The 14,396-nt window shown below is 42.5% G+C and overlaps 1 protein-coding gene across 1 annotated transcript in view; it reads left to right on the top strand.

The window, feature by feature from the left end:
- ptcd2 (pentatricopeptide repeat domain 2) overlaps positions 1-2,864 on the top strand; it is a 51,137-nt gene extending 48,273 nt beyond the window's left edge. The window contains exons 11-12 of the mRNA XM_039758469.1: positions 1,226-1,349; positions 2,410-2,864. Of these exons, the coding sequence (XP_039614403.1) occupies positions 1,226-1,349; positions 2,410-2,498 (213 nt within the window). The 3' untranslated portion in view covers positions 2,499-2,864. The remainder of the gene's footprint in view (positions 1-1,225; positions 1,350-2,409) is intronic.
- The last annotated feature ends 11,532 nt before the right edge of the window (positions 2,865-14,396 follow it).

The raw sequence follows: 14,396 nt of genomic DNA, 5'->3' as shown, positions 1-14,396 counted from the left end.
ATGGCAGAGCGATGGACGCTAAGCAGCTTCCTGTCAATCATGGAGAATCCACTGCATCCACTGAACAGGATCATCTCCAGTTAGAGGAGCAGCATCCTGCTCCACTGACAGACTGAGGAGATCGTTCCTCCCCCACACTATGCGACTCTTCAGTTCCACCTTGGGGGGGTAAGCGTCAACATTATACAAAATTATTGTCTGTCTGTTATACCTTCATTGTTATCACTCTTTAATTTAATATTGTTCTTTATCAGTATGCTGCTGCTGGAGTATGTGAATTTCCCCTTGGGATAAATAAAGTTATCTATCTATCTATTATATAGTGTTTTTCTATCTATCTATCTATCTATCATATAGTGTTTTCCTATCTATCTATCTATCTATCTATCTATCTATCTATCTATCTATCTATCTACAGAAAAGAAAGAAAAAAAAGTAGTTGAATTGCTTGGATCCACATCAGTTATTCTGGATTATGTTCAAGTTCAAGAGTATTTATTGCCATTTCATCCATATGCAGCAGTACAGCATAATGTGAAATGAAACAATGTTCCTCCAGGACCGTGGTGCTACATAAAACACAGGACATCGAAGAATCCACGGCACATAACATAAAGACACATAATATATAAGAAGGTGCATGTGAGTCAAATGTGCAAACCTGTGCAACACTGCAGAACAGAACACATATATCAGATATCAGACCCTTCGGCCCGTGAGTGTTCAGGAGTCTGACTGCTTGGGGGAAGAAACTGTTACACATTCTGGTGGTGAGGGCCCGAATGCTTCAGTACCCGGAGTGTAAACAGTGAGTGTGAAGGGTGTGTTGGGTCATTCACAATGCTGGTGGCTCTGCAGATGCAGCATTTGGTGTGAAGTGTCCATGATGGAGGGAAGAGAGACACCAATAATCTTCTCAGCTGTCTTCACTGTCTTTGTGATCTCTCACTGGCACTTTCAAGCACAGGACATCTTTCATAAGTCTAATTAATATCCAGTAACGCCGGGCCCTCGTATTTGAATATCTCTGATTACAGTGTCTCAAAGCAAAGATCACTTCTTACTTAAATGGCATGGTTTATTTTCTCTTCTGACCCAAATAAAGTTTTACTTTGTTGAGTCAAATGAAATGTAAGAGTTGGTATAGCTGTGGTTCTCTGCCCTTGACCAAGGAAATACTCAGATGGCAGGCAGCACTGGCTGACTTTCCTTCCTCATCCTTCAGAGTTCTAGAGCCAGCGGGACTTTTCCTGTGCAAAGCTCCAGCCAAGATCAGCAAAAGGCTGCAATCAGGATTCAATCCACCGACCCTCCGGATGTGCGACCCTCCCTGCTGTCCATTCATAAAGGTGAGGGACGCATTGACAGCCATCTGTTTGTTTCTTGTTTCTTTTGTACTTAAATCTTTTGCCTGGAGTTTTATGCAACGCCCAGAAACTAAAATGCTGTAAATCTGAAAAGTGTTGAATCGCTGCAAGCAGACAGGGGTCATGGACAATGGAAGTATTTCATGTTAGTATGTTCTTTGAAGGCTGCTATATGAAATTAAGATTGATTGATGTAGTTGTGCCCTTTAAAAAATGAGAGAACCAGATTAACCAAACTAGATGCTTTATTTCTATGTAGACCAAAATGGAAAAGTTGTTGGAGCTTAGAAGGACAATTCATAATGATTTTATATTCATTTTCTAGTCTCTGTATTTTGTAACAGGTCCAGTTGGTAAGGGGTTGCCAGGATCAGGAAGGTTCTAAGGTTGGCATGTGGCAGGAGATGGATCTTTACTTTAAAAGATGAGTCCACACTGGTAGCTGGACAGCCCTTCCAAGTTACAATATGGCTAAACACCTGTTGTCATGAAGCAGCGTGCCATGTGTGTTTAAAAAGTGCCCTTAATGTAATTATTTTATGGTCACTAGGTTCAAAAATGACTGGCAGAATAGCCAATAGTATGCCCCAGACCAGCAGGCCCATGCATAGGATTGCAAAGTCTAAAAAGTAGGATCTTACTATGAATGATGGAGCGCAACCAGGGTGGGAATTGTAAACTATGGCTCATGTAGGTACTTACTTCCCCAGTGGGAAATGACAACTCCAAAATTTTCAAAAGCCATTCCTGAAACGGGAAGTTATTTGGGGGGTTTATAATTATAGAACTCCAGGATGGAGCTTAAAAGCTGATCCCTGTAGTGAACTCTGGAGTTTAGAGGCTGAAGGAGAATCAGGGCACGGGCTCAACTGGCAGAGAGGCAGCGTGTCGGGGTGGAGAAAGGTTTTGAGAGATGGGGGAGCGTATCTACTGTCACACACGTGGCCCTTGGGGACAGCTAAAGGCTCTGGTGGCGGGTAATTCTCACCAGTCCACAGGCTGGTGTTGTATACTAATGCCTCTTCTCTTTCTCCCACTACAGACCGGATGAGTGACAAAATTACCACCTCTGATGTCACTTCCCATGTCCGTCCACCTGGACCCGCCTCTTCCTGCCTGGCCTGTACTTAGCCAGAAATGTCACCATCTTGGAGCAGTCACACTTGAGAATCGCATATGTGAAGATCTTTCTTTCTTTCTTTCTTTCTTTCTGCTTTGCACTTTGGTTTTCATTTATACAGGGTTTGCCTGCAGGAGCCCCAGCTCTTTATGACTGTGATTTTCTTACACTATGTATGTTGGGATGGCAGGCGCACCAGTCCCAGCTAACAAGAAGGGACATGACCTTATAAAGACAGGCCCCACTTTCATTTTGATCATGCCTTTCTTTATATAATAAAATGTTATTTTTGTTGTTATGAATAATGGTTTGGCCACTGTTAGGCCAGAGTTATACTTCACTTGACGCGACACATGCTGCAGCGGACGCTCCTGCTACGCAAGCGTTGTAGTGTTCATACTTGTGCGCGTATTTTACGTAAATCTGGAGGAATCCACCAGGTGGCAGTGCAAGATATTATCACGATGAGAACATGTTCGGCTTCTCTGTGTTGTGAATTGCCTAGAACACTCATTAAATTCTGATGACACCTTACCGCAATATCGCTGAAAATTATGTTTATTGATTAAATCCATCAATCCAGGCATGTGTCCATTCCCAGCAAGCATTTGGCACGAGTGAGACACAATCCTTGGACGAGGCCTCAGCTCATTGCAAGGTGAATACAAGCACTCGCATACACTAGCGTCATTTTAGCGGCACCAAATCCCCAAATCTGCATATCTGTTGAAGGAAACCGGAGCACAGTGTGGAATACAAGCAGGAAATACCAGCGACATAACTCCCTGTGAGACAGCAGTGCTATCGCTCCACCACCGTGACACCCCCATGTGTGTAATTATTAACAGTATTCATTAATTGAACGAAATTATATGTAAAATATAACATACACACTTTAATGCATTTCATCATGAAGGTGATATCAAGTATAAATCTAAAGATTCTAAATGTGCAGAGAGTTGGAATATCATGCATGTCATGTGTTCTGTGTGGCGATCTATTGCCGCTTGCCGCTGCTGTCAGGTCCAAGAAGCTCGTAGCAATTAAAAACTGGGATGACGTTTACGACCGTCTGCTTTAATGATAAAGTAAACTACGAGGTTAAAGTGGACATTTCAAGATTAAAGCGGAAATTTCCACTTTAATCACAAAATACACGTTTTCACCGTGTCCTTTATTTTTTTCTCAGTGGCTCAAATATAACGCTATACATTATGTTGCTGTTGTTAAGTTGCAAAAATAAAAAAAAAGATGGCATGTGAGACTTTTAAAATGTATTGTGTCATTACGATCGGGAATATGCGGCGCTTGAATATAACAGCACCACGAATGCATCTGTATATCTGCGTAGAGGCTTTCTGTCACATGTAGATAGTAAACAGAGACACTGACGTCACGTTCACTTTTAGCACACTGCGCCCCCCAATCCCATGCCGACTTTTTGCTGGTACTGCAACTCGCGCGCACGTCTTGGTAATTTCTGAGGACCTGCTCAGAGGAAGCGTGAAATGAACGCTGGGAACGCGTGGCAGCCATGATGCGGGCGCGTACGTGTTCTGAGCATGAAGTATAAACCGGCCCTTAGAATTAACTTGAAGTTAAAATGAAAGGTCTTTAATCTAACATAGATTGGTGCTCTAACCATCACTAATGACTGGTTATCCATCCATTATCCAACCCGGTACATCCTAACTACAGGGTCACGGGGGGTCTGCTGGTGTCAATCCCAGCCAGCACAGGGCGCAAGGCAGGAAACGAACCCCGGGCAGGGTGCCAGCCCACCGCAGAGCACATACCCACACACCAAGGACACACTAGGGTCAGTTTAGGATCACCAGTGCACCTAACCAGCATGTCTTTGGACTGTGGGAGGAAATCCACGCAGACACGGGGAGAACATGCAAAGTCCTTGCAGGGAGGACCCGGGAAGCAAACCCGAGGCAGCAATGCTACCCACTGCGCCACCGTGCCGCCCTCTTAAATAAATAGCTATGCAATTCCTATTTCATGATAACTACTGTGGCCAGACATGCTCAAGCAAATAAGGAATTAATTGCAAAGTTATTTATTGGTTTGTCTTGTTTGTTTATTTAGGTTATGTTAATTGCCAGCTGCAAATGAACACTGTGTGTGAATAGGTGTGTAGGTGTCTTTATGTGCAGTGGCAAACAAAAGTATTCAATCTCCTTGAAAGTAATCACAATTTTCATCATGACAACACATTTGTACTTATTTATCTGTTTAGTATTTTCAGTGTGAACTCTTATGCGGTAGATAGATATGTAAGGCACTATATAATAGATAGATAGATAGATAGATAGATAATACCAACACTGCAAAAACGCAAAAACTCATCACAGGAACCTCTCTCACACATATATTGGTGTGCAATAATATTCAATCCCCCTTCATAATTTTCTGCAAGACAAAGATTTGTACACATATTTGACCAGCCAGTATTTTAATGTGAACTCTTATGTTGTAACAATAAACTTCCAAAGTCAAAAGAAACCACGTTTTGTAGATATTTAATGGAAAAAAAGACCCGCAAAAGTTAGTGTTTGTGTAATTATGCAAGCCCTACACATTAACACTTTGTTGAGAGGAGCTTTGCTGAAATAACAGCCGTAATTCTTTTGTGGTAAGTATGTACCAGTATTGCTCATTGTTCAGGAGGGATTCTTCCTCATTCTTCTTTGCAGAATTTATAGAGATGCTCTTCTTTGGTGGGATGGCCCCCCTGGACAACACTTTTCAAACAGCACCTCAGATTCTCAATAGAGTTAAGATCAGGACTTTGACTTGGCCAATCCAAAACATTCACCTTTCTGTTTTTGAGCCATTCCAGTGTCACTTGGCCTAATGCTTAGGGTCATTGTCATGTTGAAGGATGAATCTTCAGCAATATTGTGTGGTATTTGTGCCCATCCATTGTCCCTTCAATTCTAACAAGATTCCCAGTCCCAGCACATGAAAAGCATCCCCATAGCATAATGCTGGCACCACCATATCTCACAGAAGGTAAGGTGTTTCTTGAGGTATGGACAGTGTCAGTTTTGCATCACACATACCTGCTTATCATGATGCTCCAACATTGATGGACTAAAAGCCAGAAGTCCACGTGATCATCATCATCAAATCCTTCCGTGAGAACCCTAAATACAAAGAGGACTGTTTCACTTATGTTAGGTAGAATGCCCAGAGGGGACTGGGTGGTCTCACGGTCTGGAATCCCTGCAGATTTTATTTTTTTTTCTCCACCCGTCTGGAGTTTTTTTTTTTTTTTTTTTGTTTTTTCTGTCCACCCCGGCCATTGGACCTTACTCTTATTCTCTGTTAATTAATGTTGACTTATCTTGTTTTCATACTGTGTCTTTTATTCTTCTATTCTTCACTGTGTAAAGCACTTTGAGCTACATTTTTTGTATGAAAATGTGCTATTTAAATAAATGTTGTTGTTGTTTGAAGTCTGGCCAGAAAGTTCTGTTTTGGTCTCATTTGCCCATTAAACCTTCTCCTACATTTTAACTGGGTCTTTCTAATGCTCTGTAGCAAATGCCATACAGGGTTTTATGAGGACCTTCTTAAGGAATGGCTTTCTTGCTACCCTCCCGCAGAGGCCTGTTTAATGGAGAGTTCTTTAAATTGTGGACCCATGCACCATCAGTCCAGTTTCAGCCAAAAGAGCATTACAGATGAACAGAGTAACAATTGTATTTTAGTAGCCTCCTTTACCAGTCAACATCTCGCTCTGATGTTTAATTTTGGGCAGTGGTCTGTTCTAGTAAGACTCTGGGTTCTGTGATGAACTTCCACTTTCTGATGATGGATCCAACAGTGCTTAATGGGACATTCAAACTCTTTGATATTTTTTGTACCCATTTCCCGACTTGTCCATTTCAAAGACTTTGTTTATCACATCAGCAGAATGCTCATTTGTCTTCATTTTTACAGTAATTGCCCAACAAAGACTACGGCCCTTAAAGGCTGCTTTTTATATCCATAGAGAAATAAAGGACTCACAAGTAGTACCTAATTATGTTTAATTACGGTAAAATGACTGTTACCTTTGTGTCGTTTGTGATTCATTTGTCATTTGTGTTAACCTGGATTTCCAAAGCACAGAGGATTATATAAACAAACTTTTGAGTTTTTCTTCTTCAGTTAAATATCTACAGAAAATGGTTTATTTTGACTTTGGAAATGTATTGTTACAACATAAGAGTTTACATTAAAAATACTGAAGGGGGATTGAATATTATTGCACACCACTATATGTGTGAGAGTGGTTCCTGTGATGAGTTTTTGCTATCTATCTATCTATCTATCTATCTATCTATCTATCTATCTATTATATAGTGCCTTTCATATCTATCTATCTATCTATCTATCTGTTATATAGTGCCTTACATATCTATCTATCTATCTATCATATAGTTCCTTACATACAGTGGTGTGAAAAACTATTTGCCCCCTTCTGGATTTCTTATTCTTTTGCATGTTTGTCACACAAAATGTTTCTGATCATCAAACACATTTAACCATTAGTCAAATATAACACAAGTAAACACAAAATGCAGTTTTTAAATGATGGTTTTTATTATTTAGGGAGAAAAAATCCAAACCTACATGGCCCTGTGTGAAAAGTAATTGCCCCTTGTTAAAAAATAACCTAACTGTGGTGTATCACACCTGAGTTCAATTTCCGTAGCCACCCCAGGCCTGATTACTGCCACACCTGTTTCAATCAAGAAATCACTTAAATAGGAGCTGCCTGACACAGAGAAGTAGACCAAAAGCACCTCAAAAGCTAGACATCATGCCAAGATCCAAAGAAATTCAGGAACAAATGAGAACAGAAGTAATTGAGATCTATCAGTCTGGTAAAGGTTATAAAGCCATTTCTAAAGCTTTGGGACTCCAGCGAACCACAGTTAGAGCCATTATCCACAAATGGCAAAAACATGGAACAGTGATGAACCTTCCCAGGACTGGCCGGCCGACCAAAATTACTCCAAGAGCGCAGAGACGACTCATTCGAGAGGTGACAAAAGACCCCAGGACAACGTCTAAAGAAATGCAGGCCTCACTTGCCTCAATTAAGGTCAGTGTTCACGACTCCACCATAAGAAAGAGACTGGGCAAAAACGGCCTGCATGGCAGATTTCCGAGACGCACACCACTGTTAAGCAAAAGAACATTAGGGCTCGTCTCAATTTTGCTAAGAAACATCTCAATGATTGCCAAGACTTTTGGGAAAATACCTTGTGGACTGATGAGACAAAAGTTGAACTTTTTGGAAGGCAAATGTCCCATTACATCTGGCATAAAAGGAACACAGCATTTCAGAAAATGAACATCATACCAACAGTAAAATATGGTGGTGGTAGTGTGATGGTCTGTTGTTGTTTTGCTGCTTCAGGACCTGGAAGGCTTGCTGTGATAGATGGAACCATGAATTCTACTGTCTACCAAAAAATCCTGAAGGAGAATGTCCGGCCATCTGTTCGTCAACTCAAGCTGAAGCGATCTTGGGTGCTGCAACAGGACAATGACCCAAAACACACCAGCAAATCCACCTCTGAATGGCTGAAGAAAAACAAAATGAAGACTTTGGAGTGGCCTAGTCAAAGTCCTGACCTGAATCCAATTGAGATGCTATGGCATGACCTTAAAAAGGCGGTTCATGCTAGAAAACCCTCAAATAAAGCTGAATTACAACAATTCTGCAAAGATGAGTGGGCCAAAATTCCTCCAGAGCGCTGTAAAAGACTCATTGCAAGTTATCGCAAACGCTTGATTGCAGTTATCGCTGCTAAGGGTGGCCCAACCAGTTATTAGGTTCAGGGGGCAATTACTTTTTCACACAGGGCCATGTAGGTTTGGATTTTTTCTCCCTAAATAATAAAAACCATCATTTAAAACTGCATTTTGTGTTTACTTGTGTTATATTTGACTAATGGTTAAATGTGTTTGATGATCAGAAATATTTTGTGTGACAAACATGCAAAAGAATAAGAAATCAGGAAGGGGGCAAATAGTTTTTCACACCACTGTATTTATCTATCTATCTATCTATTATATAGTGCCTTACATATCTATCTATCTATCTATCTATTATATAGTGCCTTACATATCTATCTATCTATCTATCTATCTATCTTTAACATAACAAGAATCATTTGTATTTTCACTTGTGTACTTATCCTGTGCAGACATTTGGTGATACGGCACTGAAGATTATCAGTGATTCACACCTGTGTCGTCCACAGTTGCGTGTGGTTCATTACATGCATTCCTCAAATGGCCTCCAGAGAAAAGAAGATATTTTTCACTTCCACTTCCCCTTCTTTGTTAAAAGAAACATGGGAATCAGGTTCTTTTTTTGAAGAAGGAAAAAAGCATAAAGCATAGGCACATCTTTTTCATACCGTGTGCTTTAGGAAGAAGGAAGTAATGAAGCTGGCTGATACAAAGTCTCAAGGGAACAAACTCCCAGCTATCAGACAAGCATCAGAACTTCACACAGCTATGTGTCTGACGACGGACTTTTCATTTTAAATGATGGCAATACCTTTTTTTCTCTTGTTCTTCTGTTCTAGTTGCCTTTGCCACAGTACAGTATTTTTTCGAATTCTCCCAGTGGCTTTGCCTTCCATCTAATAAGAAAGAAGGGTGAATACAGCCTTCAGTCATAGTAGGTATATCAATTGTTTATTCTAAATTTAGACTGTAGGATTTTTCAACAAGAGCACAGAGCATCAGAATTTCACAATTATTTAATTATTACTTACTTGCAATTTACACACCAAATTTTCTGCTGCTCATATATTCTTATATATAAACGTCTATGCATGGAAGTGTGTGTGTCTGTCTGTTTGTTTTCTGAAGTGAGAGGTGGAGTCGGGGTAAGGGCTCCATCTCTGAGGGTACATAAACGAGGCTAGCATGTCGACAAAACTAAACCTCCAAAGAAAGACAAAGTCACTTAGCTGCTAATACAGAAGTGATACGAGCATGTCGTCAAAACGACAAGATGTTCCTTTCAATTACCTGACATCTGTACATTTCAATTTTTTTCTGACGATTTCAATAGTTTTTAGGACCCCGTGCTTTTTACAGCACAGGCTTACATATATATATATATATATATATATATATATATATATATATATATATATATATATATATATATATATATATATATATATATATATATATATATATATATATATATATTCGCAGTAGGGGCAGTAGTGCTCCCTTGAACCCTCAGGTACCACGCCAAACACCTGGTAAAAGTGCTACAATTATTCTTTTTATTATAACAACGTGCACTAAGCACCCTCCACTCCACACTATTCATAAACCACAATAACAATAATAATCACAATCCTCTACTCCCAGACGCGTTGCCCTCCTACCACCCAGCTCAGCTCGCCGTCTGGGAGTTCCCTCAGTCCTTTTATATTCCCTGACCGGAAGTGTTCCCAGTCCCCAGTCCATGTGATCTTGTATCACTTCCGGGTCAGGTAAAAAGTACTTTTCTTTATCCCGGAAGTCCGTCGCTCTTCCTATGACGAACTTCCGGGTCATAGTGTACAAATAAGTCTTTGGTCCTCCCTGCAGCTCCCTCTTGCGGCCCCTGTGGTATCCAGCAGGGCTGAGGATAAAAACTACATAGTCCATGACTCCCTGCTGGTCTTAGGGGCACCTCCATACTGCAGGGAGGGCTCCATCTGGCGGCTTGGGGGACTTGGCCGGGATAAACTGCCCGGCACAGTCCACAATATATATATACTAGGGGGCTGTGCCACCTACTCACTTTGCTCGCCCACCCCACAACTCTCACTCCCAGGAGCACGTTTCACGCTAGCCACTTCGTGTCTCTGCCGCTTGCGTTGTGAATGGAGGGTGCTGAACGCACGCTAAACACAGATCAGCTGCTGGCTGGCTGATAGCTGCAACTGAGCTGCGTGATCTGCATGTCGTGCTGTGTGTCAATCATTTAAAAGCCTGTACAGAAACTGCTGCTGCCGTGCTGCGTGATCTTCATGTTGCACTGTGCGTCGATTGTTTAAAAGCCTGTACAGGAGCTGTCTTTTTGTCTCACTTCCTTGTCTTGTGGGACATTAAAGTGTCTCTCCAAGATGAACATGTCTTGACCCAAAAATTTTTTTATATAATACTAGGGATGTTTGCCCCCTACTCGTTTCGCTCACCCACCCTGTATTGTGAAGGGGGGGGTGGGGCTGAACACATGCTAAGGAGATGCGGACAGATCAGCTGCTGCTACCGAGCTGCGTGATCTGCATGTCTCGCTGCGCGACAATCATCTAAAAGCCTGTACAGCAGCTGTCCTTTTGTTTCACTTCCTTGTCTCATGGGATGGTAAAGTGTCTCCGAGAAATTGTAAGTAGGGCGTGATGTGCAAGAAGTCTCGCGGGACTTCAAAGTGCCTCTCCAAGATGATCACGTCTCAACCCAAAATTTTTTTATATAATATATATATATCTACAATATACTGTATACATCCATGCATCCATTATTCAACCTGCTATATCCTAACTACAGGGTCACGGGGGTCTGCTGGAGCCAATCCCAGCCAACATAGAGCGCAAGGCAGGAAACAAACCCCAAGCAGGGTGCCAGCCCACCACAGTATACTGTATACATATACTGTATATTTATATACAGCTTATATATGATGTTAAATTCTGCTCCGTACTTGTAGAATATTTCTTTTTATACTGTATTGAGGATTTGTTCTGGTCTGTGTTTTGCATTGTATTGTATTGACCCCTTTATTTGACACCCACTGCATGCCCAACCTACCCAAGGTTTCTTCCATTTTTTCCCTACAAAGTTTTTTTTTGGGGGGAGTTTTTCCTTGTCTTCTTAGAGAGTCAAGGCTGGGGGGCTGTCAAGAGGCAGGGCCTGTTAAAGCCCATTGCGGCACTTCTAGTGTGATTTTGGACAATACAAAAATAAATTGTATTGTATTGTATATTTGGTGTCGCAGCCTGAATGGACTCCATAACCTTATCTGGCTGGGATGCCTCTATAACAGATGGTCAGAAAGGGAGGTGTGACATTGTCTGTCCTGGCCAGTAGTCTAGGATAATGTATGGGTGACTGAAATGAAGAGTCATTTTTCTCAGTCAGAAGGCCAGAGGAAATGAGGGACAGTGGGTTGTCACCCATACCCTACAGTATATTGTCGCCTGCAGGTCTCATAGGGCTTCCCTTTTGGGTTCTGTGGGGGCTACCAGAAGGAGCAGCTTGGAGACGAATGCTCAGATTTTAGGATGGTTCCTGGAAGCACTTCTCAGAGACAATGGTATGACCTTGAAGATACTCCTTTTGGTGGTGCAGGTTGGACCCCATGCTCCCTGTCATATTTTGGAATCTCTTGAACCCACCACTGTCAACAGTCATAACCGAGAAGAGCCAGGGAGATGCACGGGGTAGGTGCGTAAGTGCCAAGTGCTTTCATTAAAATCAAAGAAAAGAAAAACAGTGTTCAAAGTAGTGCAGTGAATCCAGTCCTTCAACGAGTAAATAAATAATCCCTTTAAAACAGTGTTCAATAGTGGAGGTTATCCATCCATCCTTTATCCAACCCACTATATCCTAACGACAGGGTCATGGGGGCCTACTGGAGCCAATCCCAGCCAACAAAGGGCGCAAGGCAGGAAACAAACCCTGGGCAGGGTGCCAGCCCACCGCAGTAGTGGAGGTTAAAATCCCATAAATAAAGAGTCGCTCAAAATCAAGGTTAATGTCAGGGCAGTCTCTTTAAATACCAGCCAGAAGCCAGAAGTCTGTATGTCCATCAACATCAAGTGACTCCGTGAGAACCCTAACTACAAAGAGGACTGTTTCATTTATGTTAGGTAGAATGCCCAGAGGGGACTGGGCGGTCCCATGGCCTGGAACCCATCTTTTTTCTAAAGCCGTCTGGAGTTTTTTTTGTTTTTTCTGTCCACCCTGGCCATTGGACCTTACTCCTTTTCTATGTTAACTAGTTGTCTTATTTTAATTTCTTATTTTGTCTTTTATTTTTCTTTTCTTCATTATGTAAAGCACTTTGAGCTACTTTTTGCATGAAAATGTGCTATATAAATAAATGTTGTTGTTGTAAATACGAACAAGCTGGTGGCTCCAGCCACCTTCCCCAACTTTACTCAGGACCAAGCCTCATATCACGCCACACTCCCAGGAAACACTTGGTGGGAGTGACCCCCTGCAGCCCCAAGTGTCAACCTCATGCTTTCCCAAGGAGTTCTCCTTCCCAGCTTGCCTCCACTCCTCCACCCCCTGGCATCTCCCTGTCCTGCCACATCTTTTTGTTTCTCTCCTTTTTTTAACCTCTTTTTTTTTTGTTGGGTGGCCCAACCTTCCTGGGAATGAAGCATGTTTGCACTCACCCACAGCCAATTCCAGACCTGCACACACTTGGGCATGATTATTTTTTAAAGATTTTCCAAACACTATGGACCACTTATCACATCCCAGGGTTGAGTTTAGAAGGGAGGCCTCTTTGCCCTTGGATTCAGAGTTGGGAGAGGAGCAGGACAAACTCGCCTGAGAGGAGTTGAGGAGAGATAAAAAGAAAGACTGTAAAAGAGAAGGGAGTGGAACATGAGAAAGAACCTGCATGAAGGTCATTTGAACCAGGGACTGTTTGTGGGTAGTTTTCCATAGCGGTAGGGCTCTGACACACAAACACACATGAGTATATGCATGCAAGAGTTTATAATGGATATACTGTATATATACAGTATCTGGATATCTCTACTGATATGGGTAATATGTTAGGAACAAAACTTATCAACCTACAGAGGGCTGAATTCAAAGACACCCCAAAAATCAAAGTGAAAAAATGATGCAGCAGGCAGGCTAGTCCATTGTGACAAAATTTCATTGCAGCAAATCCAAATCATACTCAGTAGTTTACATGGTCCCCATGCGCTTGTATGCAACATCAAGGCATGCTCCTAATGAGACGGCGGATGGTGTCCTGGGGGATCTCCTCCCAGATCTGGACCAGGGCATCACTGAGCTCCTGGACAGTCTGAGGTGCAGCCTGGCGGCCTCAGATGGACCGTAACATAATGTCCCAGAAGTGTTCTAGTGGATTTAGGTCAGGCGAGCGTAGGGGTCAGTCAATGGTATCAATTCCTTCATCCTCCAGAAACTGTCAGCATACTCTCGCCACATGAGGCCGGGCATTGTCATGCACCAGGAGGAACCCAGGATCCACTACACCAGCATAGGGTCTGACAATGGGTCCAAGGGTTTCATCCCGATACCTAATGGCAGTCAAGGTGCCGTTGTCTATACTGTAGAGGTCTCTGCGTCCCTCCATGGATATGCATCCCCAGACCATCACTGACCCACCACCAAACCAGTCATGCTGAACGATGTAACAGGCAGCATAACGTTCTCCACGACTTCTCCAGACCCTTTCACGTCTGTCACATCTGCTCAGGGTGAACCTGCTCTCATCTGTGAAAAGCAGAGGGCACCAGTAGTGGACCTGCCAATTCTGGTAATTTATGGCAAATGCCAATTGAGCTCCATGGTGCTGGGCAGTGAGCACAGGGCCCACTAGAGGACGTCGGGCCCTCAGGCCACCCTCATGAAGTCTGTTTCTGATTTTTGGTCAGAAACATTCACACCAGTGGCCTGCTGGAGGTCATTTTCTAGGGCTCTGGCACTCCATATACTGTTCCTCCTTCCCCAAAGGAGCAGATACCAGTCCTGCTGATGGGTGAAGGACCTTCTACGGTCTCTCCTAGAGTAACTGCCTGTCTCCAGGAATCTCCTCCATGCCCTTGAGACAGTGCTGGGCGATACAGCAAACCTTCTGGCAATGGCACGTATTGATGTGCCATCCTGGAGAA

This window comes from Polypterus senegalus, chromosome 7 (assembly GCF_016835505.1).
Source record: "Polypterus senegalus isolate Bchr_013 chromosome 7, ASM1683550v1, whole genome shotgun sequence".
Classification (NCBI taxonomy): Eukaryota; Metazoa; Chordata; class Cladistia; order Polypteriformes; family Polypteridae; genus Polypterus; species Polypterus senegalus.
Note: the sequence above shows the minus strand (reverse complement) of the source record. Positions and strands in the feature narration are given on the sequence as shown.